Source organism: Arvicanthis niloticus, chromosome 27 (assembly GCF_011762505.2).
Source record: "Arvicanthis niloticus isolate mArvNil1 chromosome 27, mArvNil1.pat.X, whole genome shotgun sequence".
Classification (NCBI taxonomy): Eukaryota; Metazoa; Chordata; class Mammalia; order Rodentia; family Muridae; genus Arvicanthis; species Arvicanthis niloticus.
The window spans coordinates 18,821,404-18,839,019 of record NC_133435.1 but is presented as its reverse complement, the minus strand read 5'-3'; the positions used below and the strand labels follow the sequence as shown (position 1 = coordinate 18,839,019).

General features: G+C 43.4%; 2 protein-coding genes across 16 annotated transcripts in view; one reads left to right on the top strand and one right to left on the bottom strand.

The window, feature by feature from the left end:
* Ccpg1 (cell cycle progression 1) overlaps positions 1-12,916 on the bottom strand; it is a 32,409-nt gene extending 19,493 nt beyond the window's left edge. For 7 of the 14 annotated variants that reach the window (XM_076926279.1, XM_076926291.1, XM_076926285.1 and 4 more), the window contains exon 1: positions 106-234. In XM_076926279.1, coding sequence (XP_076782394.1) covers positions 106-174 — 69 coding nt within the window. In that variant the 5' untranslated portion in view covers positions 175-234. Of the gene's footprint in view, positions 1-105; positions 239-1,606; positions 1,626-12,606 lie in introns of those variants that run through there. The other 7 variants (XM_076926280.1, XM_076926292.1, XM_076926290.1 and 4 more) reach the window with 5 other exon arrangements.
* Positions 12,876-17,605, top strand: Pierce2 (piercer of microtubule wall 2). Of its 2 annotated transcripts, none has more exons than XM_076926306.1 (2): positions 12,876-13,151; positions 17,094-17,605. In XM_076926306.1, the coding sequence occupies exons 1-2, from the start codon at positions 13,125-13,127 to the stop codon at positions 17,433-17,435; spliced, it is 369 nt and encodes a 122-aa protein (XP_076782421.1). In that variant the 5' UTR covers positions 12,876-13,124; the 3' UTR covers positions 17,436-17,605. The 2 variants fall into 2 exon arrangements, with proteins under 2 accessions (XP_076782421.1, XP_076782423.1); XM_076926308.1 differs by lacking the exon at positions 12,876-13,151 and adding an exon at positions 13,158-13,406.
* Positions 17,606-17,616: the final 11 nt, after the last annotated feature.

The window sequence follows — 17,616 nt, the reverse complement described above, 5'->3', positions numbered from 1 at the left end:
CAACTTACTAAGACTAGGTAGGGCTGTATACTCGATGGTATTTAGCAGCCAAATTTAATATGGGCGGGAAAACAGCCAAGTATAAACAAAGGAAGGCACGCTTACCGAGAAAACACCGACCTCCATAAAGTAGTTTCTGTCACTGCTAACAACGTATCGGAGAACATACCTCATGATTGATGACAGTCCAGCCACAAGATGAGTCACTGTCGCTGGAACTTTCAGACATTTTTCAGGTCTATAATACAAGAATATTCAATGAAACATATTTTAAAACATCTGTAAAAGCTCTATCACACAGCATAAAACCTCCAGGTGAAACTGAGACAACGCCACAGGTTTTCCACACTGACCATACGACTGTACACCTATTAAGAATAAACCAAATCGCTAAGCCGTGGGAAGCGTCCTGAACTAAGGCAACCTGCCCAGCTGTACTGCTGCAACCAGCAGAAGTTATATCTGAAAGGCGAAGCATGCCTAGGATTCTTCTGGCAGATGGTAATTGGGACCAGACAGCACAATAAAAATCTACTTTCAACCAGCAGTGAGCTGTGAAAAGCCCAAAAGGCCAAGCTCAAAAGCATGAAAGTTTTAATTAAAATAACTATTATCAATACCTCAATTGGTTTTATAAAGGTTGGTTCCAAACCTAAGACACTGAGAATGACCTCATTTTGTCCTGAAGCAGCACCTTGCTCAGTGCTGCCTGGTTTCTCTTCCATCTGGAAAGCCTTTACATTGTCACCCCAGGCTAGCCCAGGCTACTGTGGAGATCATCCACCTCTTTAACTAGTTTCTGGCCGTGCACAGACACTATCAAAGTGTTAGATCTAACCTGAAAGTTATGATTCCAACACAACTGTATCCAGGGGCTGGGACACAGCTCAGCTGGTAGCATGCCTAGATGGGTTTGATTTCCAGCACCAAGTGACCTAAACATGCTGGCACCCATCTGTAATCCTAGCATTTGAGGAAGAGTCAGAAAGATCAGAAGTTCAAGGTCACTCTTGGCTATGCGGTAGTAAGTTCCAGGCCAACCTGGTATTTAAGACACTCTTAAGAAGTCGCTCCACCCTCTGTTCTGCTCTAAGAATAGCTAGTCTGCAATGACCTTCCCAAGGCTCCTGGACAGCAGTGCATGGCACCTTTCAATTCCAGGGCTCAGCACTAAGAAAGGTGGGAGGGCTTTTAACTGTAAGCCAGCCTAGGATAGACAGCAAATACTTGGTGGCGTGGGGGGAATGAAAGGCAGAACCATGTTCTACAAGGATAACTCGAGGGCTTCCAGGCATAGTTGTGCATGCCTTTAATCCCAGTATTTAGGAGGCAGAGGAAGGAGGAACTCTGTGAGTTCAAAGCCAGCCTGGTCTATGTTAGTGAATTCCAGGACAGCCAAAACTACACATTGAGACCCTGTCTTAGAAAACAAAACAGAGTAACATAACACTATTAACATTCCTCACTAACCAAAACAGACAAGTTACCTGATATGATGATGCCCTACATTGTCCCTAATAAGCTACATTTTACTATGAAGAAGGCAGGGTTTCATTTCCTTATCTTCTAGAATTAGACATGAGTGGGAAGAATGGGACACTATTACCTCACAGTTCTGTGATTCTAAGCAGACCACAGACTGAGGTAAATGCCAAGTGCTGCTGAGATGTCCATGAATCCACTTGGATGGCTTGTCCAGAATCTGACTGTAATCAGGCCTGTAATCCCAGCGATCCATGAGGCCAAGACAGAAGAACAAGAAGTTTAAGGATAGCTTAGGCTATAATCTGAGTAACTTTATGGAGTTTTTTTTCCTTTTAAATATTCTCTTTAAGTATTTCTGCATGTATATGTGAGTTGTACCTGCATGTATGTGCATCACATGCAAGCTTGGTGCCCATGTAAGTCAAAACGTGTTGGATCTCCTAGAACTGAGTTACAAATGGTTGAGAGCCACAATGTGGGTGCTGGGAACCAAACTGGGGTCCCCTCCATAGGCAGCCAGAGCTCTCAACCACTGAGCAATCTCTCTAGCTCCCCCTCTTTAAGACTTCCATTCATTACAAGCTAATATAAATGAGGTTTAGTGGCTGTGGTGTAATTTAGTGGTACAGTAACTGATTCAAATGCATCTGGCATTAGGTTCAACCCAATTCAGTTTGAGCATTCAAAACAAATTTTGGGGGCGTTGGAAAGTAGCTGAGACATTTCTCACTGTGTAGCTACAGCCTAAATCTTGCTATATAAACTAAACTGACCTAGAATTTGAGACTTTCCTGCATCAGCTTTCCCAGTACTGAGGCTATGTTACTTCTAACTCTTAATTATAGTTGTGTTAATTATAGGTATTCTTTGTGCTTATGTATGTTCGTAGGTGCTCATGTCTGTATGTGTCCCTGTATGCAGGTACACAACAGTTGGTGATCGTTCCTTGTTTTTTAAGACAGCTTCTCTTAGGAATAGTCATGCATACCTTTAATCACAGCACTCAGAAGGGAGAGACAGATGGATCTCTCTGAGTTCGAAGCCAGCCTAGTCTGCCTAGCTGAGTTTCAGGACAGTCAGGGCTACAAAGCGAGATTCTGTCTCAAAAGGAATATGCCAAGTAGGCTAGGCTGGCTGACCAGCTAACTTCAAAGATCTTATAAGCAAACGTGCTAAAAAATGCCACTTTCTTATGTGGAATCTGGGTGCCAAACTCAGGCCCTCGTGCTTGCCTGACAAGTACTTTAGTGACTGAGCTCTCTCCAGCCCCTGTGTTTGTTGTTGTGGAGACAGAGTCTTGCTATGTAGCCCACGCTGACCTCAAACCCATAATCCTCCTTTCTTCATTTCCCAATTCTGGGATGGCACTGGTGTAGACATTTCACTTTTTCATTTTATTTGATAAAATTACTGCAGGGGTTTGAAAGGTACATTATGTAAAATGAAGCTGGTCTATTTTTTTTTCTTATTTTATTTTATTTACATTTAAGATGCCATCCACTTTCCCCATTTCCCCTCCCTAGAAAACCCCTGTCCCATGCCCCCCCCTTTCCTTTTTGCTTTTATACAATTTTTTTAAAATGTTAATCAAAGGATTTATAAGTTTGGTAATGCTCAATCAGAAGCATAACCCAATACCCAACCTAGATATAAAAACTATCTTTGACTGGTGGAGACCTGTGAACATCTGCCTCCATGCCCCCTCTCTCTTTCTCTCTCTCATCACCTAGCTTCTCCTCTCCTTCATCTTCTCTCCTTACTCCATCTCTTCCTCTCAATACTCCTTCCCACTTAGCTCCTCCTACATATCACTCTTCCTGTTAAAGTAAAACTTTTCTCTCAAAATACAATTAGAGCATACTTATTCCTAATTGTACCAGTGAGGTACAAGATAGTCCTAATACCCAGTCCATCATTCTGTTGACTAACCAGAACCTCTGTTATCTCTTCTAACTAAAACACTTACTTTTGATCCTGGCTTTTTTTTTTTTTTTGGTCTATTTTTTTAAATTGGGAAAAAAAATGAATGCTCAGAAGGCTAACATGATTGCATGTATACTTTATTTCCATCAAGTGTTTGAGCCCAGACTCAAGGCTAGCCTAGCAGCCCAACAGAACCTAGTCTTCCTTACCTGAGAAACAGCCAAGCATGGTGGCTGGGCCTGTTGTTACCCAGCTCTGCTCCCCAACCAGAAGTGAGAAGACAGACTATGAAACCAGCCTGAGGTGGGGACTGATACCCTGACTCAAACGAGGGGCGGGGGGGTGGGGGGTGGGGGAAGAAAGAAAAGTAAAAATAAAGAAAATGAAGAGATGCAGTCTGTGGGCCCATTTTTCAGTGCCGGGGCGTTAACCTGAGTTCTCACTCCCTTCCCCAGGCTGGCCTGGAAATGATTCTATAGCCCAGGTAGGCCTTGAACTTTCTGTCTTCTTGACTCAGACTCTCCCATTCAGGGATTATAGGCATGAGCCACCATGCTTGGCCTTACAACAGACTGTTTTATTAAAAAAAAAAAAAAAAAAAAAAAAAATCTCAGACCTATAATCCTAATTACTTGGAGTCTGAGACAAGAGGTCAATAGTTCCAACAACTAGGGTTACATGCTGTCATAGTCTAGCCTAAGAAGTAACAGAGGGGGAGTGGTTTCCTGGAAAGATGGCACACTCTCAGCTGCTGCTCCAGCACTGTGCTGGCCTGCTCAATGTCATGCTCCCCATCAGAATATGATGCTCATGGTCAGATCCCCTGGAACTGGAGCTACAAATAGCTGTGAGCTGCTCTGTGGGTGCTGGGAATTAAACCTGGGTCCTCTGGAAGAGCAACAAGTTCTGCTAACCACTGAGCCATCTCTCCAGCCCTCAATCTCTTCCACTGTGTTGGTCATGGTGTCTCTTCACAGCAAGTAAATAAGACACATATACAACACAAAGGCCTGTGGTGGTGCCTGCCTTTAACCCCAGCAGGCGGGTAAACTACCTAGTTTCTGAGACCAGTATAACAAGTTCTAGGCCTGTGTTACACAATGACACCCTTTCTCAGAACAACAAAACCAGTGTTTTGTTTGTTTTTGTTTTGTTTTTTGAGACAGGGTTTTTCTGTGTAGCCCTAGCTGTCCTGGAACTCCATCTGGAGACCAGGCTACAGCTCCAGTGGTTTTTTACTTTTATACAGGAGGGTCTTACTAACTTACCCAGGCTTGACTGGAAATTAATCTGTAGCCCAGGCAGGCCTTGAACTATCTTCCTGACTCAGACTCTCCCGTTCAGGAACCATGGGCTGCTCACAGAGATGTGGCTGCCCCTGCCTACACATGTGCCAACCACGCCAACAAAACCAATTTTAAGCACAGTGAAAGACACAAATCCAAGGAGCATTTTCTCCCTGAAAAGTTAAAGAAACTAACATGTTGCCTTAAAGTGTTAATCACTGGATTTTTAGTGAGTTGAGTCCACATAGTACAAGATATAAGGTTCTCTGTCATAGTAATCCTATCAGTGAGTGCAAAGACTCATCTCTGTAAAAAGCAGGCTCTCCTAGTTGAAATGAGGTAGGAAAACACTGTCACTAAAAATAATGTAAACCAGGCACTCAGGGCACACTATAATCCCAGTACTCAGGAAAGCAGAGGTAGGAAGATTGCCCACGAGCTCCAGGCCAACCTGGATATAGAGTTAAAACCCTGTCTTTAATACAAAACAACAAAAAAAATTGAGTGTAATAGCATACACATCTTAGTAAAGAGGCAAGGACAGGAGGATCTGAAGTTCAAAGCCAAACTAGTCTATGTAATAAGGCTGGATGCTAACCTGAGCTACATGAAACTTGGCCTTTAAAAATAACAAAAAAACAGGGCTAGAGAGATGGCTCAACAATGGCTAAGAACACTGACTGCTCTTCCAGAAGTCCTGAGTTCCAGTCCTACAACCACATGGTGGCTCACAACCATCTGTAATGGGATCTGATGCCTTCTTCTGATGTGTCTGAAGACAGCTACAGTGTACATTTCATATGTATATGCATGTATTTAAAAAGAATTATTTAATATCCATATGTATGTATGTATTTGTAGCCAGGTTGGCCTGGAGCTCGTGGGCAATCTTCCTACCTCTGCTTTCCTGAGCACTGGGATTATAGTGTGCCCTGAGTGCCTGGCTTACATTATTTTTAGTGACAGTGTTTTCCTACCTCATTTCAACTAGGAGAGCCTGCTTTTTACAGAGATGAGTCTTTGCACTCACTGATAGGATTACTAAGATATTACTACATGTATATACATACATATATACATATAGATATTATTTTTAAAATGAAAACAATTACAATATTTTTAAAAGAATATACTCCACCCATGTACTCCTGCTACATACACTAAATGTACCTATTCATCTAGAACATCATTTCTGCAAGATAAATGTGGCAACACATCATTATTCTGTAAGTTTCCTTTATGATGTAACACTGCAAATTAGGAAGCAAAAACCACTTTTGCTCCGATATCTGAAGTAAACAGCCTAAGCCACATCTTTTTTAAAAGTGAGAAAACAATGATTCAAACACCGAGGGGAAATCACCTATAGCAGGGAGGTCCCCCTTTCATCAGCTACCTGCAGTCTTGTGAAATGTCCTGGCTGTCCAGGGTTGTTAGTGTTCAATTTTGAAAAACCCTAAAGGAGTTAACAAATGAGGCTGAAGAGACAGCTCAGTACTGTTCCTCCAAAAGACCCACATTACTCAGCACCCACATTGGACGGCTTAAATAAGTGCTTATGCGCTAGCTTCTGGGGCATCAACCAACCTCCCGTGTCCATACACTCACCTGTATATCCCCCCCCCCCCCTTTTTTTTTTAGTTAACTAATACTTAAGATGGGCAGGCTGCACACTGCCCTTCCTGGTACACTTAAGCCAGGGGTAGCATCATCATTTTACAAATCTATCTGGTTCTGGCTTTGTTTCCTATCTTAATAGTGTGCACTGTCTGTCTGTCTGTCTGTCTCTCTCTCTCTCTCTCTTTCATACACTGTAATTGTATTTTTTAGTTCTTTTAATGTTCTCACAAAAGATGATTTACTCTTATTTTCTTACAGATATGATCTATAACTGAAAGAAACGCCAATACAAGGAGATATATATATGTTATATATATATGTTGAGATATACATAGACATAGATACAGATACAGATATAGATATATGCTGCCATTTGTTTGTGTCTATATCTGGTTGAAAGGAGAAGGGTCCCCACTGTCATCTAGTAGCACTAGGGGATGATGTGGATCTTCCTGTGCTGTCCACTAACTTCAAGAGTGGACACCCAACCACAGTACACTTTACACATCTGTTCTCCTTCACTTTCACATACCTGTATCACTTTGGTAAAGCCTTCTAAATGAACTTGGAAATTTCTGAAACACTACTTTACATTAATGCTCTATATTAATTAACCTAACTTCAGGTCAATCTCAGAGTTAGATGCTAATGGCAATAACTGACTTTCCCAAGAGTTGGCATCTCTCCACCCCCACCCAGGCATTGAGGCCCACAATGCCTGGCTTGGGGGCTGCTGTGTCCCAGCCCGAGCTGCTGCTCCGGTCCGAGGGTCAGGGTCTAGCAAAAGAGAGAGTGGGGATGAAGGGGAAGAGATGCGAAGAATGGAGACAAGATAGAGGTTCTGACTGTGCCCTTCCCCCAGGCCTGAGAAGGCCTGCAAGTCTTTTACCACAATAGATCAAGCAATTGTAAGACTTAGGAGAGGCATTGCATTACCAACCTTGGCGCCTTGGAGCCTGCTACCTGAGCTAAGATGAATGGACTGCCTGCTGAGCTAGCCTTGACACCTTCCGGACTGCTATCTCCTTGCCCAGCCCCTGGGCTGAACCGAGAAGAGACTCTGGGGGTGGGGCTTCCCCTTTATAGGTGAAAGCAAATTATTAAATTTCAAGCCTTGATCAGAGAACTTTGTCTTGGCTTCATCTCTTCTCACCCTCCGTCCCCTTTCATTCCCAGCCCCCCTTTCAGGTGAACCCACTTGACTTGTGGCCGAAGGCGGCTACATCTGACCAAGTCTCTTTTCTTGAAGGGAAGCCCGGGGTATCTATACGCTTTGCCACGGGCCTTGCAGGCGTGGATACCACGTGCGCCTTGCAGCTGGGGGCACTAAACAGCAAAACAAGATATGTGGGATAAACAAGATGTTTATCAGAGTGTGCTCAGCTATTGTAGGCTGTTGAAAACAAGTCTCTTGTCAGGGTATATGGCTCGAGATGGCTACAAAGATGATACAAAGACAGTCGCTTGGCTCCCAACACCCAGGGCTCTCAAATCTGCCTACCAGGAGGATTTCAGACTCAATATAGCCTTGCTGCTCACGAGGGCAACATTAAAAAGAAGCCACTTCCTATGAAATCAAACTAAGGACCTCAACACATCTGAGTATGAGACCGAGACAAACATGAAAGGCCCAACTGCAGAGGCACCACTTTACAATTCCAGGTCTTTTAATCAGAACAAAGTCACAGTGAGGAAGGGAACCAGCTGGTCTTCAAACTAAAACATGCTACCTAGAAGACAAATAAAACCCTGGATATTTCTTCACCAAAATTATGCTCCAAAAGACTATGCATAGCACTGCCATCACACTCCCAACCTGTAGTCAGTTTCACGTGTCACGTATAAAGGCCTGAGACCCTCTTCCCAAAGCCACCTTGAAAGTGCATAGCTGTGACTTCCAGCTTACCAACAGAAAGAGTACCTCAGATAGTTATTCACCATTTCCAACACTGTTATCCTTTCCAAGGTTCTCTCTGGAGCTCATAGACAACATAAATTCAAGAGTTGAGTAGGTCAGTGACACTCACTTAAAAAAAAAAATCAGACTTTGTTCTCTCAAAATGAAAGAGGAAAACCTGCAACTCATGTTACTGACTTCCTAAAGCCTCCACAGAAAACCCTATCGATTCTTCAATGGCTTTTTATGCATTAAATACCCCTCTAAATGTCCAAATAAAACAAAATCCCTAAATATATTACATGCAATCCTTACATATTACAGGAATAAACTCCATCTCTGAACTCAAACTGAAAGATGATTGACTTGGTCCTGTTTAACCGAGCAAGGCAAACAGTAAGCACTGAAACCAAAACATGGTTTTTACCTGACTTAGTCTAGCCAAATCTAATTGTTACTAAGAATAAAGACCTAGAGAAGGGCAGCGATGGCCCCAAAGGCCATGTTCTTGACATTTTCCAAACAACAACATGTGGATTTTTGGTTAACATTAAAATAATTTAAAAATACTTAAGTTAGTTAAAAATACAATTTCACCTACAATAGCAACACTGTGGAATCTGGTAGCTCAGATAGAATAGTCTAGTACAAATGCTTTTTATATCCTGTGGGTGAACCCAAAGCCTAATCACACTAAACCAACACAAGACAGACTGGAGAGATGGCTTAGTGGTTAAAAACACTGAACTGTTCTTCTAGAAGACCTGGGTTTGATTCCCAGCATCCCCTTGGTAGTTAACAAACCCACACAAGACTCACAGAATATAAAAGACAGAAAATATTGAAAAGAAGCTGAAATGGGGAGAAAAGCTCCCAACCAAGACAACCTAAAAAAAACAAATTATAAATACTACCATCTAAAAAGCAATAAAGCCTGGCTCATGCTGGCTCACAACTATACTCAGAAGGCTAAACAGAAAATTTGCAGCAAGCTCCAGGTCTTAGTCAGAGTAAGACCCTGTCTTATAGAATCCCAGAGCTCAGAAGGCAGAGGCAGGGGGAGGCCAGCCTAGTCTACCAGTCCAGGGCAGCCAGGGGTATTTCACAGAGAAACCCTGTCTCAAAAAAAAAAAAAAAAAAACACAAACAAAACAAAAGAACTAGAGGTTTAACTCAAAGGTGGAGGAGGCACTTGCTTACAGCCACCAAGCTGGGCAGCCAGAATTTGACCTCCAGGACCCAATCATATGGTGAGTCTGAGATTCCCACAAATTATCTCTTCTTCTGTTTACATACAAAATAAAAATATAAACAAGGCAAAACTAATGAGAGTTACCTCTCCTAAGGTTGATAATGACAAAACATATTCACTATTCCTGTGAAGGACAGAAGCAAGCAAAGATGCAGACTAATGAATTGTATAATTTTATCTATTCACACTGAATCTAACAAAAAAATTAACTATAGCTCAAATTATCGGACATATAAAGTCTACTACTTAACTATCTTCAAACAGGGTCTGTTAGCCCAGGATGACCTTTAACTCCTGACCCTTCTTACCTCACATGTATAAGGATTATAGGCAAGCTCTATCACTAACTTCTACTTGCAAATGCTTACAAATAAACAAGTTATTTTCAGTCAGGCATGGTGGCCCCAGGTCAATGAATCAGCCAAGGGTACAGTAAGACTGTCTCCTGTCTCTCCAAAAAAAATTTTTTTGCATGTGGATTTATTAAAATAACCAAGATTGTCCATTCTAACTTGTATCTTTTATGGTTTTTTTTTAGTTAACAGCAGATCAAAAGATACACACATGCTAAGAATTACTGTTAAGATGCTTTTTATTCTTTTCAGATAACTAATTTGTCTCTTTCTCTTCTCCTCAAAATAATTTCCATTTAAATTCATATATAGTTTGTGAATTTAGTACATAGAGTGTGCTTTGGTTTCTTTTGTTGTTGATCAGTTTATATGTGATTTTTTTTCCTACTTCCTGATTTGGTTTTTTGAGATAAGGCCTGCCACCTCAGTGACAGGATCACAGGTGGGCACTACCTGCCCAGCTACCCTGATTGGACTGTGTACTGCTTTGTCCTTTTTTGAAACTGGATCTTGCTGTGTAGCCCAGACTGGCCTTAAATTTCCAATTGCTCTACCTATACCTCCTAAGTTATGTAACAGACCTAGGCCATTATACCAGCTTGTTTATTTACTTTTAGTTTTTAAGCCCAACACCTAGCCCCACAGCATCATCTCTGTGCGTTTGTGTTTGGAGGGCAGTGAACAACTTATGGGAGTCAGTTCTCTCCACCCTCTGGGTTCCAGAGATGAACTTCAGATGGCAGACTTGTTCAGTGGGTCCCCTTACCCATGGAGACAGCTTGCCAGCCCATTTACTTTGGACAGTTATACTTACTTCAAGAATCCAGAGATAATGGTGACAAGAGTATCTAGGATTCAAGGCTACATAGCCAACTGGTAGCTGGCCTGCGCTATGTAAGACACTATGCTTAAAGACTCCAGGGCTGAAGAAACAGCTCAGTGGTTAAGAGCAAATGCTAGTACAGTTTCCGACTCTTCTGGCCTCCACAGGCACTGCATGCACACGCTGCCTTTACATGCTTGCAGGCAAAACATATAAAAGCACACCATTAAAAAAAAAGTGGTTGCACCCCCAGAAAACAAAGAGGTCAGTTTAGTTTCACATCCTAGACAATCACTTTCATAACTAAATATCCTTAAAACTCTTAAACTTGCCAGCCAGCGGTGGAGAACACCTTTAATCCCAGCACTTGGGAGGCAGAGGCAGGTGGATTTCTGAGTTCGAGGTCAGCCTGGTCTACAGAGTGAGTTCCAGAACAGCCAGGGCTACACAGAGAAATCCTGTCTCAAAAAAACAAAAAAAAACAAAAAAACAAAAAACAAACAAACAAACAAAAAACCGCTTAAACTTAAAACTCCAATGGAAATATAATTGTCTGTTCTTTGGTTTACAGTACAAAACTGGTTCTAGGACTTGTTTGGATCATCCTGGAGACTGAACTCAGGGCCTCACATACATTAAGCAAGTACTGTACTGAAGAATACATTCTCAGCCTTCATACAGTCTCCACTACACTGCTCACACTTGACATTCTCCTGCTTTAGTTTCTAAATAGGGTACCACCTTCAACTGGGATTTCAACTTTAGTGTAACAGGGTTAAAACAGCATTTACAGCAGGCTCAGTAGTACCCAACTATGATCACAGTGTCTAGGAGGCTTAGGCAAGAGAACTCCCAGGTCTAGCCTGGGATATATTAGTGCCAGGGCAGCCAGAACTACATAACAAGAAAAAAAAAAAAAAAAAAGCATTAACTCACCCTCACAACCTTCTCAGTTGCCCTATGACTTGAGCTTGTCAGAATAGCAAACTATTCACACCAGTTCTACATGATAAACACCCCCTGAGAAACCTAAGGCCTATTCAGACTGGGATCTTAAAGTTGGGTGGTGCACTCAGAAGGCAGAGGCAAGCGGATTTCTTAGTTGGAGGTCAGCTTGAACTCTACAGATCGAGTTTTAGGACAGCTGGGGATACCAAGAAACCCTACCTCAAAAGACAAAAACAAACCAACCAAAAACCAACCCACCCACAAAAAAAAAAAAAAAAAAAAAAAAAAAAAAAAAAAAGGCGAAAGAAAAAATATTGAGACTTTAAGGCCGGATGGTTAGTACTGACATTTCAAACATTATGTGACCTTGCTGGAAAGGTCCCATAGCACTCTTGAGAGTAATAAACTAGTTGCCCATTCTAGGTACAAGCAGCCCCATACAGCTAATAAAGCAAAAGTGGGAGAGGACAGTGCATGATTGTTCACCCCTCAGGAAAATACCCCAGCTGGTTGCGGTCTAGAACTCCCGGCGCTGCTCCTGGCAGAGTTGGGACAAATGAAAGGTAAACACAAACGGCACACGCGCAGCTGCTACTTAGGACAAGCCCGCCAGCCTGACAAACGCTGGGGAGGGCCCAGAGGGAAAGGGTGAAGAACAGGCGGAGGGGGTGGGGGACAGAGTGGAACGGCTTCGGGGCTGAGTAGGAGTATACTTCTGGGGCGCACACTAGCACTTTTCTATTCCTGATACCTGGGACCTCAGAGCGGGCTCAGAATGACGCACTCGGCATCTCAGCATATGGATGCAGCCGCACCCGAATCCCGGGGCGCCCAGCTCGCAGCTCTCGGGGCTGCAGCACGCGAACCCGCGCCTAACACCTGCCAGGTCGCGCCCTCCGCCGGAGGTCGCCGGAGAACCAACTCGTCCACCAGGAGAAAGCCTCCCGGCGCTGCGCCCGAGGGCACGAGTTGCAGCCCGCGGCCACCCCATCAGCCCTACCTACGCCCCAGGATCTTACCCGAAGACAGCGCCTCTTCCGCCCGACCGCGCCAGCTGTCACCGTGGCGGCGTCCGCGATCCAGACGCCAGTGACGCCTCATAAAAACAACAACCTGCTTGCGGGCGTCCGCAGCGGGGAAGCGTTGGCAGTCGCGGCGCAGCAAGGCATTCTGGGACTTGAAGTTCTTCCTGCGTCTCCCGCCAGCTCGCAGCGAGGAGAAAGAACTACGACTCCCGAAGACTCGTACGTCCCGCCACCCTGAGGCTGCCGGAAACTGGGCGGGGCGACCGCGGATCTCCACAACATCCGGGCTCCCACGCCTGTAGTCGGTTGCCACGGAGATAAGCTGCCACACTGGAAGACTGAGGGTTTCCATCCACCCTATCCCTCCCCAAAAATTGCAGTTTACGCGACTCGGATCGTTCTGGCTTCGTCCTTGCTGCTGCTGTCCATCGGTTCTGTAAGAAGACTGGGCCCTACGCCTTCGCCAGACTTCTCACTATCAGGAAAGAGTTGCTTTTGCCGAAGAGATTAAGATGGCGAAAGAGACAGACTGCGACTTGGTGGGTTTGAACCGCGAACTAGATGCTTTTGAAAGTCGAATTCATAATAGTGTTTGAGGCACCATTTGCTCCTACTCACTAACCTAGTCAGTCATCAAGCTTTTATATTTACAAGTATAAATGCATGATCCACAAAGTAATGACTCTGAAGATGTAAAAGAGGCACCTCACCGCAAATGATCTTTTGTCCAGGATGGTTTTTGTTTTGCATATCTATTTGCAGTCGTGGGGTTCGAACTCAGGGACTTGTGCGTGGTAGGTAACCGCTGTTCTACTGAGCTACAACTCCCAGCCTTAGAACCTTCATGCTTATGTCACTTATAGTATGCCTTGTTTAAAAGGATGGGAGAAGGAGAACACAGTGCACTCACAACAGAAAAAAGTTGACTTTCTTCTGTCCCCTACCTGGCTAATGAGTAAATAATAAAGGAAACCATTCAACAAGCAAAAGCTTGTTCACAGATCTGATATTTGCGTTGCTGTAACTAGGGATTCAACCTCAACCCTCACACATAAGAGGACAGCCCTCTACAAAGGAGGGAGATCCCTAGCCCCTTGATTTTGTTTGGGTGAGAGGAGAGTTTTGGGTGGTGATTTTTTGAGACAGAGCTTCTCTGCAACTCAGGCTGACTTCAAATTCTGTGTAGCTGGCATTGAACTCCAGAACCTCTTGCCTCTACTTCCTAAATATTAGGATTACAGGCCTAAACCACCACTCTCTGCTCTTAGAACTCCTTAAACAGGCTAAAATGTAAATAACAAAGGTGTTTTTACAGTGAGTGGGGTAAAGTGGTGCTTTGATTACTTATAAACATCCTCAATTATAATGGAGATCTGAAAGATGTAAGGAGATAGCATTGTCCCCCTGGCTTGGTAGTAGATAAGACTTCCGGTGATTTGGACTATTTGAAGTGACTTTAAAATGATCAAATCTAGAGCTGAAGGTGATTTAGTTTTAGGGCCACTAGTAGCAAAGGTGACTTGATGAAAACTGGAGTCCTCGGTAACTGAAGGAGATAGTAATAACCAAAGAAAGCCCATAGTATGGTTGGACATGGTAGCCCAGACCTAGAATCCCAGCACTATGAAAGCAGGAGGATTGCCAGGAGTTTGGGGCCAAGTAATTATTGAAACCTATCTCAGTAAGTTGGAGAGAGCACTGTTAAGAGCACTGACTGCTCTGCCGTTGGTCCTGATTTTAATTCCCAGCAACCACATGGTGGCTCACAACCATCTGTAATGGGATCCGATGTATTCTTCTAGTGTGTGTCTGAAAACAGCTGCAGTGGACTCATATAAATAAAAAATAAATCTTAAAAAAAAAGAGCACTATGTGCTCCCCAGAGGTGAGTTTGATTCCCAACAAACATATGATAGCTCACAGGCATCTATGCTGATGCCATCTTCTGGTATGCAGATATACATGCAGATAGAGCATCCATATACGTAAAATAAGTAAACTTGAAGAAAAGAAGAAAACTCCATCCATCCAGCATTGTAATGTTTCTATTCACCTTTCCTTCAAGGTAGCTCAAAATCTGTGGTTTGGGTTTTGTTGATGTTTTTAGCTATTTTTAAGTGGGTTACATCTAGATGAAAGTCCCTGCCTTACACCACACTTTTCTAGTATTCTAATTTCTAGATTTTTTTTTTTTTTTTTTGAGACAGGGCCTTTTGTATCCCATGATGGCCTGTTTCCCTGAGCTGACCCTTTTGATCCTCTGTGTGATTACTGGTATGAGCCATCATGCCTAGTTCATGTGGTGCTGGAAATCAAGCCCAGGGCCTCTCTATATGTTAGGCAAGCATGCTACCAACTCAGCCGCATCTTCAGCCTGGAAGTTTGCAGATTTTTAACTTAACATTTTACTTAACTAAATTTTACTTAAATACTAAAAGAATCCTGGGATTGAGAAACAACTCAGCTATATTAACCAGTACCTGACTAGCAGGCATGGTGGCCTAGGTCTACAGTCCTAGAACTGTATGAGAAGTCCTAAGGATTCTAATTTCTCCAGGAAATTCACAGTTTGGGGTGGGAGGTGAAAGTAGGCAGTCCACAGTGAACCCTGAAGGCCAGGAGGGACTTGCCCACTAAGGAAAGACTTGAGCAGATAGCTAAATGTATATATGCTTCTCTCCTGAGCTTCTTAACTAGAAAGGAAAGGGAGATAGAATCAAAGAGGGAGAAAGAAATACAGAAAAGAGAGAAACTCAAAAAGCATTAGATTCAAGAACTGCCTTCCCTTGAACTCTTAGCAACCCCTCTACCTCTGACAGGGTGCCTCTGGTGCCACCACACCTTGCTAGGGATCTGGCAAACGTCTGTAGATTACTCCTCTGTTAGCACAACCAGGTCTGGTCACTCCCCCTAGAGCTGGCATCCTTCAAAGGTTGTGAGGAGGGGTTACTGCCTTGGAACACGTTAGGGAATGGGGAAACAGGAAAGACTTAGACAGGGAAGAGAGCTGTAGACTCTAGTGAGCAAGGTTGTATGATAGGGTCTCTGTTTCTCTGACTGGCACGAAGCCAGGGACCTTGGCCTTCTAGGGTGGGCAGCTCCTGTAGTTTGTTTTGGCATTTTGCTTTGTTTTCCAGTACAGGGGATTGACTGCATAGACTGTACACAGAACTTCACATGCAGTGGACTTTCTGTTTTGTCTTAAAACTGGGTTTCATGTAGTCCATTCCCTGTGTAGCCAACAATGACCTTAAATTCGTGGCACCTCCCAAGTGCCACCAGACATGGTGCTTTGTTTCTATCTTTGAAGCAGGGTCTTATGATGTAACCCTGGAGCCCTGACTGGTTCAGAATCCCCTATGTAGACCAGGCTGGACTCAGACTTAGCTCATCTCGGTGACTCCTCAATGTTGAGATTTAGATGTGTTCCACATCAGAGCCAACTCTGCCCTATAGTTGCCAATGAAATAAGAAAAGCAGCCAGGAATGGTGGCTAACCCTGTCACCCCAGTACTTCTGTAGAGAGCATCAGTTCACACTAGTAAATTACGCTGTAACACAGCCTCATTTTTAACTGGGTAGGTTTTAAAAGTGTTCTGGAGCTAGTACAAGGAATCTCATCGTAAAGCATGGTGGCACACGTCTGCTGCGATGCCAGCACTCAGGAAGCTGAGGCAGGAGTGCTGCCTTAAGTTCAAAGCCAGTCTGAGCTACAGAATGAGACTCTTGTTTCAAAGAACCAGGAAAAGACTGAATGTGTCAGCAGCAGTGGGAGCTAGCAACACTCCACCAGATAAAGCAGTGTGAGTTCTTTCCAGAGACTTCTTGGATAAGAAAGATTACTGACTAACACAGAGTTTCAGGAGCTAAGTATAAATCAAGGCTGGAGTTTATTAGGAAACAGTATAGGTTGCAGCACAGACACTAAGAGACAGGGAGAGACATGTAAGAGGAAGACAGCTACACACATTTTGAAGTAGGCAGGGCTGCTCAGGACAGAGGCCTCCATAGATGATGTAACAGCACAGCCTGTAATTCTGGTGATTTTTTTTTTAAGTTGCACTGGCCAAAGGATTTAAGAAATTAAGTAAAACACAGGCAGATGTGACAGCCCATGCCATGATGGTAATTGCTTGGAAGATGATCAGAAGTTCAAGGTCATCTGCAGCTATAACAGAGTTCTAGGCTAGCCTGGGCCACCTGAGACTTTCTCTAAAAGAATGAGAGAAAGAGCCAGGTATGGTGGCTCTAGACTTTAATCCCAGCAGGAGAGAAACAGGCAGAACTTTGTGAGTTCTGAAACAGCCTGGTCTACATAGTGAGCTCAGGCCAGCCAAGGCTACATAGTAGTAAGACCCTTACTCAAAAAAAAAAAAAAAGAAAAAGAAAAAGAAAGAGGAAAGAAAAAACATCCAAGAAAAGCTGAGAGGATAAGTCAAGTGCACTCCTGTATAACTCAGGGTGGTTTTTATGCCTTTTAGGATAAGAAAACTTTTTTGACTTCGGATGCAGAAATGAGACCTGAACCACCGGCTCCATGTGTGAACCCTGGCAACCCCGTGTTTTCCTGTATGTTGGACCCCAAGACATTGCACACGACCACCTCATTGTCCAAACCCCAGATGATTATGTACAAGACCAATAGCAGCCAGTACGGGGCCTTCTCACCCAGGCCCTTCTTCTTTCCCTGTAAGTACCTACCACAGGAGCAAGAGTTCACAGAGCACCTCAGAGCAACTGGCTTTTATCAAAACAACAGCCTAAATATTGGCCCTGACAGAACCAGAACCATCGATTCTCCTAATTATCAACACACACTATGAAAATACATCCTTCTGACAATTGAGGAGAAAGTATCCTGGAGGATGTTCGTTTTAAGTCTAGAATACCTAATTTTGAACATTTGAAATTTAATAACATTTAATAAAAAAGATACAAATACATGTTCTTAAAAATACTTTTAAGAAATAAAAAAAATTAGCTGATAAGTTAATGACAGTGACT

Excerpts from the sequence above, each read along its gene's own strand:
- Pierce2 (XM_076926306.1), top strand. The coding sequence starts at position 13,125 with ATGGCGAAAGAGACAGACTGCGACTTG. Across the intron at positions 13,152-17,093 it reads AAGAGACAGACTGCGACTTG|GATAAGAAAACTTTTTTGAC; the intron begins GTGGGTTTGAAC and ends TATGCCTTTTAG.